The sequence below is a fragment of the Lipophrys pholis genome (genome assembly GCF_963383615.2).
Source record: "Lipophrys pholis genome assembly, chromosome: 4".
NCBI classification, from domain to species: Eukaryota; Metazoa; Chordata; class Actinopteri; order Blenniiformes; family Blenniidae; genus Lipophrys; species Lipophrys pholis.
Window position 1 is genome coordinate 20,249,204 of NC_137637.1, and position 19,680 is coordinate 20,268,883.

The 19,680-nt window shown below is 40.2% G+C and overlaps 2 protein-coding genes across 2 annotated transcripts; one reads left to right on the forward strand and one right to left on the reverse strand.

Annotated features, from left to right (window-relative positions):
• Window positions 1-1,211: 1,211 nt before the first annotated feature.
• Window positions 1,212-7,323, forward strand: LOC308108898 (uncharacterized protein). The gene is made up of 6 exons (XM_080462197.1): window positions 1,212-1,414; window positions 1,691-1,765; window positions 3,485-3,520; window positions 3,776-3,937; window positions 4,074-4,157; window positions 4,686-7,323. The coding sequence occupies exons 1-6, from the start codon at window positions 1,316-1,318 to the stop codon at window positions 5,205-5,207; spliced, it is 978 nt and encodes a 325-aa protein (XP_080318323.1). The 5' UTR covers window positions 1,212-1,315; the 3' UTR covers window positions 5,208-7,323.
• Window positions 7,324-8,102: 779 nt separating this feature from the next.
• On the reverse strand, window positions 8,103-18,409 carry avil (advillin). Its single transcript, XM_080460625.1, has 20 exons — window positions 18,339-18,409; window positions 18,084-18,199; window positions 16,657-16,731; window positions 16,301-16,497; window positions 16,113-16,221; window positions 15,919-16,029; window positions 15,557-15,762; window positions 15,378-15,456; window positions 15,124-15,222; window positions 14,876-15,029; window positions 14,654-14,754; window positions 13,523-13,660; window positions 13,225-13,383; window positions 12,946-13,125; window positions 11,225-11,382; window positions 10,995-11,139; window positions 10,254-10,442; window positions 10,107-10,175; window positions 9,522-9,632; window positions 8,103-8,713 (listed from the first exon to the last, which is right to left on the reverse strand). Exons 2-20 carry the CDS (start codon window positions 18,141-18,143, stop codon window positions 8,600-8,602), a joined length of 2,454 nt encoding a protein of 817 aa, XP_080316751.1. The 5' UTR covers window positions 18,144-18,199; window positions 18,339-18,409; the 3' UTR covers window positions 8,103-8,599.
• Between the last annotated feature and the right edge of the window lie 1,271 nt (window positions 18,410-19,680).

Genomic DNA, 19,680 nt, shown 5'->3' on the forward strand with positions numbered 1-19,680 from the left:
ATAATTTCTTCTGGCATGTTGAAAAGGTTTGCCCATTCATACTGGCAACCACACACCAAAAAAGGCACTAAAAGCATAACCATGTGATGGCCCCACCCCCCGAAAAAAACAACAAGATGACTTGAAAAATAACACATTGTTTTAAAATATGTAATGTAAATGTCAGAGCCATTAAATGGCAATAACCAATTATGAACAATCATAACTCTAACAGGTACAAGCATCTGACGAGCATGGCTCTTTTTTTGCCCATTGTTCTTTTTTTGTTTGTTAGAAGCTTTTAATTCAGTGCCTGGTAGCGCTTTATTTAAGTTTGCAGTGGTTCCACCCACGGTTATGCACTTAAGCGTATGTCAATCCATCCATCTTCTATGACGCTATAAAGCTTTATCTTGTTCAGGGTCTCAGCTAACTGTGGTCACGGGCAGGAAAAACCCTGGACAGGTCACCAGTCCATCAAGGGGCAAACACACAAAGACAATCAAGCACACACACTCCCATTCACGCCCAGGGGCAATCTAGAGTCACCATTTAACCTCACATGAATGCTTTTGAACTGTGGGAGGAAACCAGGAGTGCCCCGAAGAAACCCACGCGCACACATGGAGAACATGCAAACTTCATTCACAGAGGCCCAGCCACAACCTTCTTGCTCTGGGAAGAGAGCTCTGACCACTGCATCACTGTGGGGTCCTGAAGCTTATTTTATCATTCTGATTTATCTTTATTGATGCACTTTCATAGATTTAGCTTCCAGCATATGTCTTTGTATGATAATTTACTGTCACTAATCAAAAAGAAAAAAAGTCTACTGGGAAAAGGATCGAAGATCAAGATGACTCCTGCTGCCCCCCCCCCCCCCCCCCCCCCCCTCCCCAAACACACACACACACACACACACACACACACACACACACACACACACACACACACACACACACACACACATACACGCTCATAAGCTCTCTGGCGCCCCCTAGGTGAGACCCGCCCTACACTGTGGGAACCACTCATTTAATAGAAAATGGATTTCATTTAAAAAAATAATAAAAATCCCTCGCCTTGAAAAATCTAAATGACGGCACCTTTTGAAATAAAGCCGATGTGTGAACTCGGAGCGGCCCCCGGGGAGAGGCAGAGGCTGATCTGTGGCTCATCAAGTGGGCGGAGTGCGGGCGTCCTTAAAGGCTGCGTGGCCCCCGCGGGCTCCCGTACATCACGGCCTGCTGCGTAGGAACCAAACAGCACTTGAACCGGGGAGCTCGGCTCGGAGGAGTTTCTTACATAAACCCAACCTGAATATAAACCGCGGAAGATGCACTCAGTCACGCTGGACAGCAGCGGCTCGCCGAAGAAACGGACGTTTTCTCGGGGAATCAGCGAGGATGAGTCGCTGCGCAGCATCATAAAGGAGGTGAGGGGGATCGCGGCGTCGTTACTCTTTACCGGCGGAGCTAAAGCTAAAGTCACCGCCCAGCGTCACATTCTGTTACGACTTAACGTCGGTTAATCCCGTCAGTCTCGTCTTCGTTGCAACATGTTTGCTGTCAAACACCAAAGATCGCCTACATGAAGAGATCGGTGTCCGTCTCGCGCTTTGACTTCCTGCTTCCCGGCAGAGTTCAGCCCGTTGTTGTTGTTGTTGTTGTTGTTGTTGTTCAGCTGAAAGCAGCATGTTGTCTCCCGACAGGCCGAGATCTCCTCCAGACGGCTGACACGCAGCGACAGCCGAGCAGGAACCCTGAAGAAGAGGACTGACAGCCAGGTAACAGCCGGGATGGGAAAAAAAAACAACCCAGAGAATGTCTGTTAATTCAAGTGTTTGTTTTGAGAACAACTTTCAGATGTTTCACAAGTTAAGACAATTACACAATGGTGATTTGTTTTGTGAATACAATCATTATTGTCATTGTTAGGTTTACGATGTAATTGAAAGTGTCAGGCGGTGCAGCAGTCTAAGGATCTAGAATATAGCTCAACTGCTTGATTCAGTAAAAAAGAAAGAATAATTGAAAACAAGCACATCCACACATTCCTGTCATTGAACAGCCCCTCTAATGTACATTCATCATCTGGTTATTTCTGGCTGCATATGTTTCCTTTATTGCCTTTGTTTATAGCGAATAGACTTATTTTCTATAAACAACTAATCAAATGGGAGCAGCATGTGCTTTTAAATGTAGTGAAATTGATTACCTGGTATAATTTGTACATGTGTAGGAGTAATAATACTCAAAAGTATATGTATCCCAGAATGCCACTTAACTATAGTGATGTATTTGTAATTTGTCACTTTTAATTCTGCCAACCGTCAAAACACATTCAGGCAGGCAGACATGTTGAAGGCGTCAAACCGAGCACCAGGATGGTTTGAAACTATTGTGAGGTTGTTGGGTTGAAGAGACTGGTCTGAGCATTTCACAAACTGCTGATCTGCAGGGACACGTATCTCTGGAATTTCTGTAGAATGAAGTGATAACGATAGAATAAATACCTCTAGTGTGGTAGTTCTTTAGGTGGAACTATCTTGTATCCAAAGGTCAAAGGAGGAAGACTTGAATGGTAAGTGAGAGAGAGGCAACTGGAATTACAAGCTATTACTTACCCCAAAATATCAATGTAATCGGTCCTGCAGCAAAATATTTATTTGTATGTGAAAATCTTTTTTTCTTTAAATGTGTGACTTTATGATCTTGTCCATTCGTGCAATCAGGACCTGCTGCAAATTCAATCAAGATTTTGGGGTCAAGTTGGAACGGGAGAATAAAAATATATATATTATTTAACAAAAAACATAAAAACTTAATCCTGCAGAGAGGATTTACTGACATAAACATCTCAGCCCTGATATTGTAATTACTCCTATGTTTGAACAGCACACCATTGCAAAACATTCAAGGTCTGTCATTGTTGGTCTTTAAGATGCCTCCTATATCACTGAGAATCCATTGTGCATATGGGCCGACACGTCATGTGTTGTTGAGGCAGCTTCTGGAAACGGGCAGGGACATTTTGTCCGTGTATAAACAAGACTGTAAAGAAGGACCTCGTACGTCCAGCTGGACGGATGCTGGACATGAGGTTGTTTGACTGAAGAGGATAAACAAAACTTTTGTAATTCAATCACTGCAATCAGCTCATCGTCTTGAATCATTCAATGCACTGACATTTGGTTATAAAAGCCTAATTGTATTCGGGCTCTGCTTTATACGATGAGGCATGCTCTCGATGACACATGAGTGATGTGATAAGAGTGTCACATAACAAGACAAAAGAACAAAATGTCATACAGATGAGACACTTCTGCTTTTGAGGTCAACGTCGTGTCACATCGTCTCTACTAATCGCTGTATCGGCTCCAAATATAATCTGTGAAGTCATGGTGTGTTTGTCGTCGCAACAGAGAAGAAATTCCTCATTGAGTTACAGAGCTCGGTTTAAAACCAGAAATGTGTATGTTTTTTTTTTCTTCTTTCTTTTACAGTCTGATCAGGAGCTTTTCATGGGACTTCCAGAAATGGTGATTACTACTTTTTTTTTTATAAATTTCTTTTTCAGTTTGGACTATTAAAAGTCTTCGTCACCGTTTTGTTCAGCCTGATGATGAGTGAATCAATGAAAGACTATTCTTTACATATCGAGGAATGTTTAGCCTGGCCCATTAGGCCTCCCACAGTTCCCTCTAAGAGCTCATAAAGCTCTTGTTCTCCCACTGGCTGGCGTGCCTCCCTCTGAAGTCGCCTACACTGATTTGCTACTTTGTTTTGCGGCGTAGCTGGAGCTGCAGGCCAGCTACGACGAGGCGGTGCAGGAGCTGCGTGGGCTGGAGGTTGAGCGGGAGACTCTGTTGTTCCAGGTGGACGTCCTGCAGGACACTCTGGAGGGTGTAGAGGAGCTGCTGGCCGAAGCCCAGAGGGAAGCTGGACACGCCACTTTGGTATGTTGAGCTTTCGCCAAAACTGAAACCCCACAAATCTTCTAACACTAGTCCTGTCTTCATGGTTTCTAATGGTGACAAAGTTTAGTGGCATCAAACTGCTGGTCTGCTCATGATGTGTGTCTTCTTCTTGCAGGAACTTGAGCAAGAGAGGGCAGCCAAGAGGAAACTGGAGAGCATGGTTCAATCCCTGATGCAAGAGGTTGAGAGGCTAAAAGAGGTAATGCAAGAACGTTGGGTAGCATCATTTGTCAGTTGATCCTATAAACTCTTTTGAAAACTGTTTCACAAGTGTTTGTCAACCTTGTGGTAATTTCTCTCTGTACACAAGTCAACCATAACAATCTGACCGCTGAGGGGTGGAGTGACCCAATGCTGGTCATCTCTTTATCATGTCTCTAGCCAATAGGTGGACCACCTGAGATCCGACTCAACAGATGAGCTGCTGTTGCTCAAACTGTTGCCGAAGTTTGTACAGATTCTGATAGAAAAGTGTCAGAATACACAGTGTAGCGCTGAAGGGAAAGCTAATGAATTCTAGTTTGGGAGTCATAATGTTGAGGCTAGATGAGGACGGTACAGATTTCGGTCATCTGAACTCGACCTGGAGGCGTCTTCAGAGTTTCTAAGATATGTGGTTCAACCACACCTCAATGCATTTATAGTTTACAGTATAGTGGGCAATGACAATCTGTCAGTCTGAGATTCATTATATCTTGAAATGAAGATAATATTTCTGTCTCTACAGGAGAGGAACAACACGCCACCTGCTTCAGTGAAAATGATGGATGAAGTATCAAGACAAGAGGACCAAACACAAACTGCCGCTGAGGGATCGTTAACTGTTGTGAAGGAAGAAGACAAAGACTCCAAATGCAAAGATGGAGGACTGGCATCTGAAGAGTCGGACGATGCAGGGAACATCCTGACGAAGCTGCGGAAGATGGTCAATAAGCCCCTGGGCCACACGCCTTCTCTCGCACTGAACAACCTGGCCTCTGAAGATGGGGTCCTCCAGAGGCCTTGTGAAAATGGGGTAGAAGGCGGACGCGATTCTTCTCCGGACACAAACGACACGGACAGCATGAGTGCCTACGAAGACGCATCTGCAGAGACTCCAGAGCAGGACAGGATCTTTCCAGGTGACGGAGACGACTTTGAGCTGCCAAACGATTTGGAGAAGAAAGACAACGGTCCGACTAACGACCGTAAGGCCGACGGCGGTGAGACCCAAGACGGCAAAAATCCAGACGCCTGTATTTTGTCTTGATTTGACGTGCTTTATCTACTACTGGGCAAAAAGGTCTCCACTGGCAAATTGGTTTAAAAAATAAAAATAAAAAATCACCAATGATAAACAGTAAAATTCAGAGTCATTTGACTCGAAACAACAAATGATGAGACAATTATTCAATCTTTTTCATTTTTCAATCAAAATCAACAAGCATTTTCTGGCTAAAGAGTTTTAAATGTGAGGATTTGCTGTTTTTCTCCTGCCACAGTCGACAATCTGTGATGTTAAAAGTCACCTTTTGTAGAAATTAAGAGTAAATTTTCCGACTGATTCATGTAAGAATTAAGAGCACGATTGGCAGCTTGATCTACAACAGTGTCGTCACAGCTTTACCACATTGTACTAGAATAACTTTAATTTTCAACGTGACGACAAAAGAACTCAGGATCAAGGTGGTTCGTTTTAACGGTTGTAACTCCTGTCATGACCGCCTCATGTTTAGCTGCCAACCATTTCACATCAATCTGTCTTAACTTTTTTTTTTTTCTTTTCTTTTTATTTAATGCATGGTTATACATTGAAAATCCTCCACGGTGCTTTGACTGTTAACCTTGTCCTCGCCTAGACTAGCAGCCGCCAGCGACACAATCAGGATTTGTCTGCATACAAAATATAGTGAGCTCCTGAATTTGGACAGACGCTGTTGCTGTTTTTACTTCAGGCATAAAGATAAGTGAGAAACTCTGGCGTGAGTTCAGATTCTGGGACAGGCGATAATAAAAAGGACAATATATATAAGGGAAATTTAAAATATTCACTGCCGCACCAATCTTCAAAATACATAACTTTTTTACAAGATTTACTTTGTTACATTTATCTCCATTTTGTTGAAGTTATACCGATTTCACACTTTGTTTTTCAGATTCTTGTTTTGTGGTATTAATTTGTAGACTACATTGAGAAGAACATTCCCTTTACAACCAAACACGGCAGCGAGCAGTGATCAGTGATCATTGATCAGTGATTAGTGATTAGTGATCAGTGGACCTGCAGCAGGCTGGACTCAGGTCAGGTCTGCCGCTCAGTAAAACCGCACGTTTGCACATTTGCAGTTGATCTTGCTGAAGTTCGTCTCTTTGGATGTCTTGGATTGCTGTAAACACTTTTATATGTGATCGCCTTTTGAGGTTTCTTTTTTATAAAACCTTTTTTTCAGGGACAGAGGCAACGGGAGATACTTTCACCTCATTTCAAGTAGTTTGCATGAGCACCTACGAATGTAAACTAATTTCCAAAAGCACATGATTTGATGTCATTTATTAGTACTTTTGCACGTAGTACTCTCATACGTATACTAACATACCTTTGTCCTCATTGTCTGCAGAAAACTACTTCAGTTTCAATTTTGCAAATAGTTAAGAATTATTACATTCCAGGTGTGAGAGGTGGATTTCTTTTTTTTTTTTAGAAAAATAATAGAGGTGCAGTTTTAAGCATGTCTAACCCGAATGAAATGATTTAATTGAACATCAATTGAGAATTGTTCTGTCACAGTATAAAAAAAAGAACAGAATGACGATGTTAAATATGTGGAGACTTGAACAGAAAGAATTACATTTGCTATTTTTAGTCATTTTCTAGGTTTGATGCAGCATCTGTTTGTATACTAACTCGTTTGCCTTTGTAACTTTTTCACTCGGTCCTTTTCCAGCATTGTGCTGCTTCAGATGCCAATACTTTTTTGGTAATTATTTTTGTTTTGTTTGTTTTTGTTTCCAAGATGCACCTGTTGTACTTGTCCACTGAGTCGTGAGATGCTTTAAGTTACAAGAGGCTGCGGCTCTCGCAGCTTTTGGAGGAATCGGTTCTCGATCGCACAAACTGAATCGTGAACATCCCGTTTCTGATCAGTCGTAACCAACATGTAAAACAAAACTTCTTTGATTGATCTTGGTCGTTGTTTTCATGTCAGACACTGGGATTCATAATGTTTGTTTCAATTTGACACTACAACACAAAAAATCTTTTACGGTGTTGCAGTGTCTTTTGCGCATCCGTTTTCCATTTTGTCTTGGGCTTTGGCTAAAATGTAATGATAAGATTAAATTAAATGTGTTTTTATCTAAATAAAATGATTGAATAAAGCAGATGACGTGTTATTCGTGTTCAATGATAAATGCCGAAGAATATGATTTATCTAATTGCGTCTGCACTTCATTCAACATGCCGTTTCATCCAAAGCAATGTACATTTGTGAGCACATACATGATCCATAAAAACACAGATTACATGTAGATGTGAGGAATTCTGCCTCTTGAAATTGGTCACCATATATGGGGAAAAATAGTGCTCCAACGTAGAGGGCATTATCAAATTATCACATAAGCAGTTCAGTAAAGTAAACCTCGGTTTATAGGGAAATCAAAAGCTGTTGATGAATGAACATTATTTGATAGAAAGATTAAGCAGAAAGTGAAAGACAACAAAAAAGCATTTTAAAAGGTATCAGTGATTATAAAACATTAAAATACTTTTGATAAGACTGCTTAAACAAAGTGTGTCAAAATAGGCCAACAACAAATTCAAAGCATTTAAAATCCTAAAGCAAAGTATTCGTTTGACTGGATTGGACAGTGGATTAATATTCTGTGCTGCAGCTTCTTCTGTTTCATTCATATCGATGCCGTTTACAGTTCAGTTCGTCTCCTGGGGCCACAAGGTGGCGTAGCACTCTTCACCTAACGTCAAAATGTCCAGTTTGAATCCGTGTTTGTGCTTTCTGTGTGTACATAGTTTGCATATTCTCCCTACATGGGTTCCTCTCACACTCCAAAAACATGGATGAAAGGTTATTCAGACACCAGAAATCATCTGTAGGTGTGATTCGTGTCTGACTGACGCTTATTCGAAAGAATTTAAAGAACCTTACATCAATACGTCAGTAAATGTTCTTTATTCATATTTGTGATACAGAACAGAGCTGCCGGCCACAATGGCACGCCTGCTGCTGACGCTGTAAACAATGAAGTAATAGCACACTCTGCTGGAGAGACTGCGTCATGACACGTAAAACAAAAAACTGAACTGATCTTTTTCAAATCAACTGAAAAGGCCTTGTCAAACAGGGGTTTTCCCCTACTACAGCATTCCACAGCATGCAATTTATATATGCTTTTCAAAATCAGGACGAGATAACTTGATTAAACAGTAAGCATAAAGAGCAACAAAATATTTATCTCAACAGTGTTAAATCATTCAAATGCCCTGTTTATTTCAGGATAAGGCGCAAAGACATTTGATAAGATTTCTGCCATTGGATGACTAAAATTGTGATGGTGTGAGATAATTCAAAAATAGACTCAATCTTGTTTAGTTGTTTTTTTTTAAACCAGTGATCGATTATTTCAAATACAGAAAACAAAACAAAATCAAAACATCCCCTTTTCCTTCTTCAGGTTCAGCTGCTTCCATGATGGCAGACTCGCAAAGTCATCTTTGGTCATCCCAAACACAGTGCTGAAGTCACAGTCAGACAGGTATTTCTAAAAAAACAAAAGTTAGTCAGTAAAAATTTGCTCTCTAATGTAATGAAACAGACATATGATCTGTGAGATCACAACTATTTTCCATCACATCGACCTCAAACAACAGTTTGACAGACTGTGTCAAACATGGTTCACAATAATGACTTTAAGACATTGGGACAAACTTCTAACTTTCATGAGACTGTGAAACCCGTGTTATTGTGAAGCCTCACAATAAATCACACATGGAAAAGGAAGTAATGAGGGAGGACATGCAGATGATTGGTGAGAAGAAGGATACAGAAGACAGAGGGTTTTCGAAAAAGAAGAACCAGTGGGACGACCTACCAAAATTCTACCAAGTTTTCAGTAATAAAAACGCTACGAATATCTGAGTGAGTGTTTTTCAAAGGAAACTCAAAGTTTTCCTTAAATGTAGTAAAATAGCCATTTTGTATAAATAGTTATTAAGTTTTAGCTTATCAACTTGAAGTAACTTCTAACTCAGTTTTAATTTGAAGTGTTGTTTTTCAATTTGATAAATCATCTCTGGAAATCCTATTTCATCTTATTCTAAATGCTGGAGAATAATGGCTACTGGGTGGTCGTGCCTCCGTTGACAATATTACTGACACTCGTTTAAACAAAATGTATTTTTATTACAATATGATGAATTATTTTCAAACTTGTCCCATGATTCTACTCTTCATCAACTGCTTTTACAGTTTAGTTGTTTTTTGGAGTAAATTTAAAGTACTTACCTTTAACACACACACACACACACACACATATATATATATATATATATATATATGCATGTACATACCTCTTTCTCTTTGGGTTGAACTCCTTCTGGCAGCTCGTTGGTCTGCTTGTTGATTAAAGCTTCAGGTGGGAAACACTCAAAGCTTTTCTCGCTCTCAGCAATGTTTGGTTCCTGATGAGTCACAGTGAAGGTTCAAAGATGACCACGCTGTCTATCATCAGTTTGAAAGCAGACAAACGGACACAGTGCTTTACAGAGGTGGGAGACAACTACGTTTCTGTACTGGTGTTTTCTGACAGGGTTTTGCTTTTATTCCCTGTTTGAACAAAAGTATCAGTATTTCTCCTTCCAACGTGCTTCGAACTTTCTTCCTTCGATGAGGACGATCCAGGACGACAGTGAACGGATCAAAGCAGCAAACATTTTGTCACAGCTTTTTTTTTTTTTATAAAACTCCCAAAGAATAATTTGTTTTAAAGAACTTGTCTTATTGGAATTTCAAATTGATTTAAAAAAAAAAAGTGTTTTAAAGCTATTGCACAGCTGATGATGCTACTGTGAGCTGCTAATAATTCATGTGTGGAGCCTGGGTTGTTTAAAACAACAAAACCTCTGAAACTGAGAAATGGAGAAGTTTTTACTTACACTGTTTATGACAACAGGTAATGCAGCGTCTCCCAACTCCTCCTTCAGGTCCTCATAGCTGTTTCCTCCCTAAAAGATGTCAAGGTTTATGAGACAAACGTTGTTTGTCTTACAGAACTGAAGTTCTATTCCAGTCCAGACACTCACGCTCCATCTGTTGGGATCCCAGGCTGTGAACCATCCAGTGAAGGAGAGCGGCTCGAACCCTTGCTTGATGAGGACAATGGGGGTTTCTGGATCTCTGTTGGCTGGGTGGGTGCGCAGATACTCCTGACTTGTGACCACTGCACCCTTGCGCTCCACCTCATTGGCCTCTTTACCGATCCACAGAAACACCTGGGACCACAAGAGGGAGGTTTTAAGTGGCGTGGGTCCTCTCTCACTGGCATGGTGGCAGACTGAATGGTTACGGTCAATTTGATCTGATTTCATCTTTAACTTATCTGCTTTCATTATTTTGTTCAGTTTCTGGTCTTTCTTATGCACTGTTACGTAATCATTTAATCATAATAAGGATTTCTTGATTCCATGAAAACATAAAATATGTATATTTCTATTAATTCATTCCATCTTGAACTATTGTCTTTATTTAGATTTTATCATCTTATAACTTGGTGTTGTGTTCAGCATCTTGCTTTATTTAGTCAGTTCTATTACAACTGGATTTTTGAAATAACAAAGTTATAATTGTATAAATAACTCATAATCACTTTAGAGCAATTATGTTTTGCACTGTGTTATTTGTATGACTATTTATGTTCAGCGCTTTGTTCCAGCTGTGAACGAATAGCTTGAGCCTCTTAACTTAATTTGTATTTGACTTTTAAACTGTGAGTATTTTACGTTTCTAAACATTTTATGTATATCATAAACAATGTTGTGCAATACCTGGTCCCAGGTGTCCAGCAGCATGACGTCGTCCTCGCTGAGGTCTTCCTGGATGAACTGGGTCACCTCTGTCGCGGTGAAGCGGCCCGTCTTGTTGGAGCATTCAAACAGACGGGCCTGATGATCCAACACCAGCTGCTGGAACCTAAAGACAACAATCACATCACTCGCACATCTGCAGACTCCCGCGGTCTCATTCGATATGGTGTCAGCACTTGTGTTGTCGTTACCTCTTGTCGCTTGAGTATGGCGCCTTCCCTCCAACCAACTCCCAGAATTGACTGGACTCCTGACCCTCGGCCACGAGCTCCTCAGAGCCTCTTTCTGAGTTGCAGCAAATCACGGAGCTCACCTCTTTCGCCATCTCTCGCTCATCTCCGCTCGATCCCTGGAACAACAACAATGTATTGTCTTGATATTGTTGTTACGTTTCACTGCCGTGTGCCTGATTCAATGAGAGCACTTTAGAGATTCTTTGCTTTGTGGGTCGGCAGCTGGTTTTCTTTAATTCTTTGACTCAAGAAAAGCCACAGCAGGGCAGAGATGCAATCCAAGGCACTACTACTCACTTACTTCTCTCTGTACCCAAAGTTACATCATCCCCAAACATCATTATTAGGGATCTGAAGCTGTAGTGGCATGAACGCTTCTGGAAACTTTTCCTTCCCTGAACCTCACACTGTGGTATTCGTCTTTCATCAGGAATGTGATTATTAGAGATGATGAGCAGAGAAGTTGGAAATAAGTGTTTGATCGCTGACATCTTTGTCTGTCTGCCTTGTTTAATCACACAAATGACTTAAAACATGCTTGAATGTGTAATGCCCACAGATCAGACCTGGGCTTTATATAGCTTCACATGACTGTCTGTCCATCAACGACCTTCGAGGGGTCACTGAGCGATGAGCATTCAAATGAAAGTTTGTCTACGTAATGCACAGTTTTACTTGTATTTTGAAAGTTGCATGATTAAAATTTGAATCACCATTTTCAGTCAAAACAAGCAAGTTTTTTAGGTAAGCTGCGTATTTATATTGAACAAAGGTGAGTCAAACCTTTTTAGTTTATATAATGTGAAGAAACTATTTACCCTCTGAAGCCTTCACTTGCCATGATCTCTAGAACACTAAATGCAGGACGTAGAAAACACAGTCTCGCTTCTTTGTTGACCAAAAGTGCAACTTTATCCCTTCATCAAACAATCACTGGCGACCATCCAGGTGTCTAAGACCAACCCAGATAACCTTTTATAACATCGTCAGAAACATCATGTTTTCTTTGCCGATCATGAGCAGTAAAACAATTGACTTGACTGCAGTGCGCATGTGCACTATTCAGCAACCCCCAGGTTTGGAACCATTAGAAACTCAGCAGTGAATACAGTTTCACGCTTTCAGCTCCTCTTTTTACCCGATCGACCGAGAGACACACACGCCTGCTGCATCGGAGTGAAAAAGAGTGCACAAAGTGGACCTGTTAACTGAATTGAACGATTCCTGGTGATTATTGTATATTTATTGTAAATATTCACTAGTTTGTAACAGGTGGATCTCACACCTTCCCTTATTTATGTATTGTTATATTTTGCACAGAGATATTAACTAATCAAATACATCCTTTTCAACGAGGCTGATATTTTGGTAACTTCCAGATTCTCTGATGATGCCCATTTTAATATTAATGAATAAATAACGAATTTATTCAAATGAATACGTTTTAATTACATTTTCTTAATGATTTATTAACTTTAAGTAATTATTCAATTACTTTTGTTGATGAGTAAATGGCAGTTTACTTCAATTAATATTTAAAATGTTTCATAAATTACTTCCAGTGATTGAATACTTTCAGTAATCTATTACTTACAGTAAATTAATGCTAATGACCAAAGAGAAATTCCAACTGTGTGACAGGATGGCAAATCTTATGTCTTCTGCATTGACTGTTTTACCTTTCCACACCACAGATAAATCCCAGATTGGCTCTTCAGTAGAAAGACATCGTTGGAGTTTAGAGAAGAGGACAGGGCTGGAACCTCGATGGTTTTTGTGTTGGTGTGGTCGGAGCCGTGAATCTGGAACAGCCTCACCGGGGGCTCTGGGTCAGAGGAGCCATTCCTGGATGTGCCCCCCTGGCAAAGAGAAACAGAAAGGTTCATACGGTTACACAAAATGTGAGTGGAGTTCTTTGCAAGCAGTATAAATTATGTTTATTCAATCAAGGATTTCACCTCAAAGATGACCATTTTCCCTTTGAAAATCGCCATGAAGTGTCTCGGCTCCTTGCCCATTGTGACTCTCACTTGAACCGGCTCCCCATTGTACTTTTCATCTAAAGCCACAGCCTGAAAGGCAGAAGCTGCCACTTCATCCTGTGATGCATGTCGACCCTGAAATCATAGGCGACAAGGACGTCTTTTCTTTTCAAACTGTACGGTAAAAATACTAGTCAAATAGGAAGAGAGAGGAATATACATTTTAGATACATCTTTGAAAGAAACTCACGATCCAGAATTATTGCGTCCTTACCTGCCACATATATAGCAGGTAGCACTCCTTGCTGTAAACCAAGTAGGTGTAGAGGATCAGGTAGCAGTCTCCTCCATAGAAGTATCCATACCACTTAGGATCCACTGGAACAAGCTCCAGATCCTCAATCCTCCACACCTGAAAACATCCGAGACTAAATCAACTCTGAATCACAGAAGACAGAAACATTTCAGTTGCAAGACACAGACACACACACACAAAAAAACCAATCCGTCTTTGCATTTGTAGGTGGAGGTAAAGTGAGCAGTTGCATCATGCTACCTTAAATATTTTACTTTTGTTTTGACTGGTCAAATCAATCTTAGTGTACAATTGTAATATTTTTTCTTTCACTGTTTATCTTTTTTTTTTGTCTTATCAATACCCTGTCGATCATCTATGAAGCACTTTGAATTGTATTAATGTACCTGGAAAATGCTACATAAACCAAGTTTAATTGCTCTGGGCTGACATACACAACCATGTAATAATCAGTGTTGGGAAAGTTCATTTTTTACACGAACTAGTTCAAAGTTCAGTTCACAAATTTTAAAATGAAGTAGTTCAGTTTATAGTTCTAAATTCACAGTTCCAAAAATGAACTAGTTCATAGTTTTCTTTCTCGGAGTTACGCGATGCACCTGAACGCATCATCCACGTATCAGCAGCACGACGCTCGTTAACCCTTAAAAAGCCGAGTAGTCCACCGCAGAGTTCAAAGTATGTAAAAAAACAACAACAACAAAACAAGCGGGTTATCATCCGGAAAGTACGGTAACCATACGAATATGCAGTATTAATCGTGGAGGCAGAGTCTGAGGTAGTGCTGCTGTCTTCTTTTTGTTTTTGCCGTGATGCTTCGCATTTTGATGACGCATGCAGCGGTGCGACTCTGTATTGGCGGTTGTTGCCAGATTGGCTGTTTTCCCCCTCCCTATGATAAGGCCCGTTAACGGTGTGCTTTAGCCGGGTTTTCGACTGGAAGGCTCAGAAATCTGGCACCCTCTTAAACAAATTTGAACTGTGAGCAGAAATACGACATGTTCCATTCACGTTCGCCCAAAATATGAACGTTCATTGAACTCGTTCAGGCACAACACTGGTAATGATGCCATGTATTAATGACATTACCTGCACTTGACCTGTGCCGGTGTCCACCATCCTTTCCTGCGCAGCCCTTTCTGGCATCGTGTGCATCAAAGTGGAATCAAATTTCTCCTGTGAGACATTGGCTAAGACAAACAGGACACTCACTTATAAAGCACCCACATTTTCCCAGAGAAAGCATTTAAATAAAAAAATTTAAAATGCATTATTCATGTACGTGTTCTGTGATTTGATGGATCAACATACCAACTTTTCCCCTTGTGTTCATCTTGCCCATGCCTTGAGTCTGGTCCCTCACAGTCCACCTTTGGAAGAGCTGCTTGAAGAGAGCAGACTCCGCTCCATCATTCACTGTTTCCACATTGGTGGTAGGGGGATATTTTTTTGCTTTGATGAACTCCTGTAGCAGCAAACAAAGTACAACAATGGAAAAATTATTATAACATGCCACTCTTGATAAATCAAAACCCAACCAATCATGTAATGTCACTTACCAAAGCTTTGCTCATGGCAGCCTGCTTTTCAGATTTGTTTGCTTTCTTCCCTTTCCACACAAAGACCTTCATTCCTCCCTGGTCCAGAAAAAAGCAATCCTAAAAAGATTTTTTAAAACATTAATCACTTATCATCATTATATTTTACTTTAGATTTTTCTTTCTTTCTCTTCCTGCCAATAGAAGTACTAATGAATAAAAGCTTTAGCACTGGTGTGTGTTTATATGAACTTAATGCTTCTGTAACAACTCACATCATGATTGAGAAGATCCTGAACTAGCGGCCTTGTAGCAACTTCTGTGACCTTCATTTGACCTTCAGCATTTGACAAACTGCAAAGAAAGGCACCCACAGCTAATATCCAGCAAATTTCGACATCCTCCCCCATCACGCAGTTAACAGAACGAAATCTCTGTTTGCGGAGCAGCTTACTGGTAAAGTGTGAGGTTTGCCTTCTGTTCCTGGTCAGCTACTTCATCGGGAGGTCCATCGTGCAGCGCAAAGTTTCTTTCTCCAAGGACACTTGTCAGGATCTTCATGCCCTCAGGAGAGTTGTTTTCTGCGTAACCCTCGACCACCTTGATCTCTGCCCGACCCCCTCGCTCTCGGTCTCGAATGTCTTTGGCCAACAACATACCCTGAGAAACGCAGGACCAACACAGACACACATGCAGACCTCTGACTATAAGCTATAATAACAACTTGCAGCTTCTTTCCAAAAAGATGTGTTGACAATGCTGTTTTAAATAAACTCTAATTTTTGTGACTCATGCGCCCAGAGAGGGAAATCTCACTTTAAGTTTTTCCTGTCTGTTACACTTTGGCCCGTTCCACTGGACAATTGTCTTTCCGATGTCCAACAAAAACACGTCTCCAAGGTTGAAGTTCATCCAGCTCATCTCCACCTGAAACACATTAATAACAGACGTCAGTTGTTCTTCACCCCTGATGTTATATTACCGTTATACATCTGTGACGTGTGGCTGACCTCTTTGGCGACCACTCTTTTCTTTCCTTTCACGTGGAGCAGTCTGTTGACGTCATACATGTTGGTTTCTGTGTGCCTCATGCCCGTTGCAATTCCTCCTTTTTTATAGCTGAAGAATAAAAAGGTGATTATATTATTATTATCGTGATTTCTGTTACTTTATTCAAAAGCTTCTGTTTATCGCTCACATTATTCCTTGTTTGAAGTAGCCCTTGAATGCATCCGATTCATGGCACTGAACCTCTCGGTGTTGCACCGGGTTGCAGCCCAGATGCTCGTCCATCTGTATGGAGTAAATAGCTGCTGCGCCCTGTTCGTCCGGAGAAGACTGAGATCCAATCCAGAAGTGGATATCATGAGACAGTCTGTTGTTCACCTTCTGAATCTGGAGACAGAGAGAAAATAGAGAACCTCTGCTCAACATTTAGTCAATTTTCATGACATAGCAAAGAGCAATTAAACAAGTATATTAGAATTAATTGGGCGTTCAGCCAACCTGTCGCCAAATTGCACAATGATTCGTCAGTCACCTTGTAAAACTTACAGACAGAATGATGTAGCAGTCACCCTCATAGAAGTTTCCATAGCATTTCTCAGGAATTTGAACCAGCTCCAGTTTCTGTTTCCCAGAAAAGAAGGAAATAATTTTACCTTCAGGTCATCAAACAAAAATCAGCATTTTACATTTAGCAACTGCAACCGTGATTCCAAAAGGTGGTGACAATTAGCACATGTAAAATTGGGTTCAGTGATTTCCACAGCAAACTATAATTTTCCAACTTATCATTGACAAAAAACTGTTTACAAAAGAACATTTCACAATGGCAGAGTCTCAGAAAAAATAGACATTCGAAAACATGTATCTAGACATGTAAAATTGTAAAGATCTAACCATTATGTAATGTGCATAGAAAGTTATTATTAATTATCATAAAGTAATTTAGAAAATTAGGACAAATATTTATGCACAATCGAAGTCTTGGTGCAGCCCTGGATTAAGCATCGGCATGATATCAAGACATCGCCTATATACACCACTGCTCACCAACACATCCAGAAATCACTGCCTGTGAACACAGTTTGCTGTACAGATGGAAATTGGAAAGGTTTCACTCAAAAGAGTGATATGTCAACACAGTTCTCCGGTCCAAAGTTAATTTTAAAAGCGTCTGAGGAAAATGGAAAATGGTTTTGTGATCCAATCTGTCAGAGCCTCAATTCTTTTTGGAAATTTCAGACGTGTCGTCCCGCAGGAGCCATCAAAAGCTTTCAAAAGCCTGCATTTTAATGTATGACATTGAAGCAGTGCCAATGACTGGGGGATCACACAGATGGAAAGACACTATCATTGTAAAAAAAAAAAAATATATATATATATATATATATACAGCAGTAATAAAACAGCATCTGGAAACCTTGCATTTTTCAATAATACAATCCTAAATCACATAACGACTTTGTTGTAGCAGCATGGTTTAACTGTAGAAGAGTCCAGGTGAACTCCAGTAAGAGGACTGTAGGAAGAACTATTGAGCAGCGGGAATCTTATATCAGACCAGAATGAGACAACAATCATCTCTCAAAATGACAACTAGTAGGACACTGCACTTCACAGACCGACTGTTGCTACGAGAGGAGGAGAAATTCCATCTCATGTGTTAAACATATTGGATATGTGTGCTGCCATTGCATTTGAATGAGTCTGCCTTTTTCATGAAAAAGTAAAATGTCTTACTTTCAACATTGCATGTAATATGTATAGGCTATTTTGAATAAAGTGTGGGTTTGAGCAAGCTGCAAATTATTGTATCCAGTTACATTTTTCACATAGAACAAACCTTTCTTTTTTAGCTGAGGTTGTATTTCTAAGTTAGAGTCATTGCAACTCAAAATATTTGTGTTCTACTTCTTTCAATGATTATATCACACCCTTGAAAAAACAGAAAACCATTTTTTTTTTTTTGTAATTACCTCAACTCTCCAGATGGTCATCCCAGGATTAGATGTTATTGCTTTTAATATGGCGTCCATGCTGCTCAGATGCAATCTGTGTCAGTAGCACGTCTGTTGATGGTTTATCCCCTTTTCTGAGAAAGGAAATTATCACAACCTGATTCAAGGCAGTAGATTGAGCGACTATGGTAAATTCCAGTGATTTGTTAACCCTACTTTTATGATTAACTGCCAAAGCATTAACAGAAACTGCGATTCAACTCAAACACTCACCTGGTATTATGAGGAGGTTTTCTTTAAGCTTGTATGACCTTACAGCTACTGGTGTCCTACCTGCCAACAACAGAACCTCAGTTGCAGAGGTAGCCTTGCTCCTAGCAGATTTGCCTGTGTTTTGCATGCTTCAGGACCTGTCATTGTGTTCTGCCCAATCACTGAGGATGAGACCAAACCCTGTAGGCAAATGTCCTGAGAAAAAGCATAGGCGCATATTCAAATACACACAGTAACACTGACCATTGCCCTTGTGGCCATTTGTTTCCCAGCCTACTCAGAGATCACAATCAGTCCATATATGGATATTTACACAGCAAAGAGTAGATAAACTACCTGTCAGTGAAACGTCTGTCAATGAGCTATGATCAGACATTCATATTTGGTACTTTTATTGTTTGAGTTGCTTATGAAGATGATAAATTATGTTATTTCAGTCAGTACTAGTTTTTAAAAGTTATACTTCTTGAATATGCATAATGATGATAATGTGATGATGGTGAAAACTGTTACAGCCATGGCATATTTGTGACCGTGGTGCATCGGCTGGTATCTTCACACAGATTAAGTGTATGCACATGTCAGTAAAGACAAGAGGAAGCAACAGAGTGCACGTGATTGCAGCTCCCTCCAGCACAAGCATTTTTCAGAAGAAGGGTGCTCCAGTTTGGCTGCCTAAATGAGGAAATTTAAAGACAACACTGAAAGTTCTGGCATACACACAAAGAGAAGATTACATTTCTTTGGGATGGCTGAACAACTTGGTTTCTTGAACTCATTGGGCAATGCTCAAACACAGTAGTTTCCTTCAGCGTGGCAGCATTAAGATTTTTAAGGATATGTTCAGATTATTATGTGTAATTTTTGTCAATAGCTCCCAGGTCATGTGACCCACTGACTCCAAATCAGTGTTGGATCGTACAACTACTCACGATTGTAGAGACACACATTGTTTAATTAGCATTTAATGGTCTTCATGAAAAATAATCAAATTCTAATGAAAAATACTGCCATTTTGGTCAATAGCTTCTTGGCCATGTGACCTATTGACTCCAAATCAGTGTTGGATTGTATAACTACTTATGATTGTCAAGACATACTTTTAATTAACATTTAATGGTCTTTATGAAAAATAAATCCCATTTTTATGGGAAATACTGTCATTTTCGTCAATAGCTCCCAGGCTACACCACCTAGTGACTCCAAATCAATGTTGAGTCATATAATTAAGATTGTAGAGACACACGTCGTTTCAATGGCGTTTAATTGTCATTATTATAAAATACTGTATTTTTGCTCAATATCTACCAGGTCATGTGACCTACTGACTCCAAATCTGTAT

Excerpts from the sequence above, each read along its gene's own strand:
- LOC308108898 (XM_080462197.1), top strand. The coding sequence starts at position 1,316 with ATGCACTCAGTCACGCTGGACAGCAGCGGCTCGCCGAAGAAACGGACG. Across the intron at positions 3,521-3,775 it reads TCATGGGACTTCCAGAAATG|CTGGAGCTGCAGGCCAGCTA; the intron begins GTGATTACTACT and ends TTTGCGGCGTAG. Across the intron at positions 4,158-4,685 it reads AGGTTGAGAGGCTAAAAGAG|GAGAGGAACAACACGCCACC; the intron begins GTAATGCAAGAA and ends CTGTCTCTACAG.
- avil (XM_080460625.1), bottom strand. The coding sequence starts at position 18,143 with ATGGACGCCATATTAAAAGCAATAACATCTAATCCTGGGATGACCATC. Across the intron at positions 15,030-15,123 it reads CTGCCATGAGCAAAGCTTTG|GAGTTCATCAAAGCAAAAAA; the intron begins GTAAGTGACATT and ends TTGCTGCTACAG. Across the intron at positions 10,443-10,994 it reads TGCTGGACACCTGGGACCAG|GTGTTTCTGTGGATCGGTAA; the intron begins GTATTGCACAAC and ends TTGTGGTCCCAG.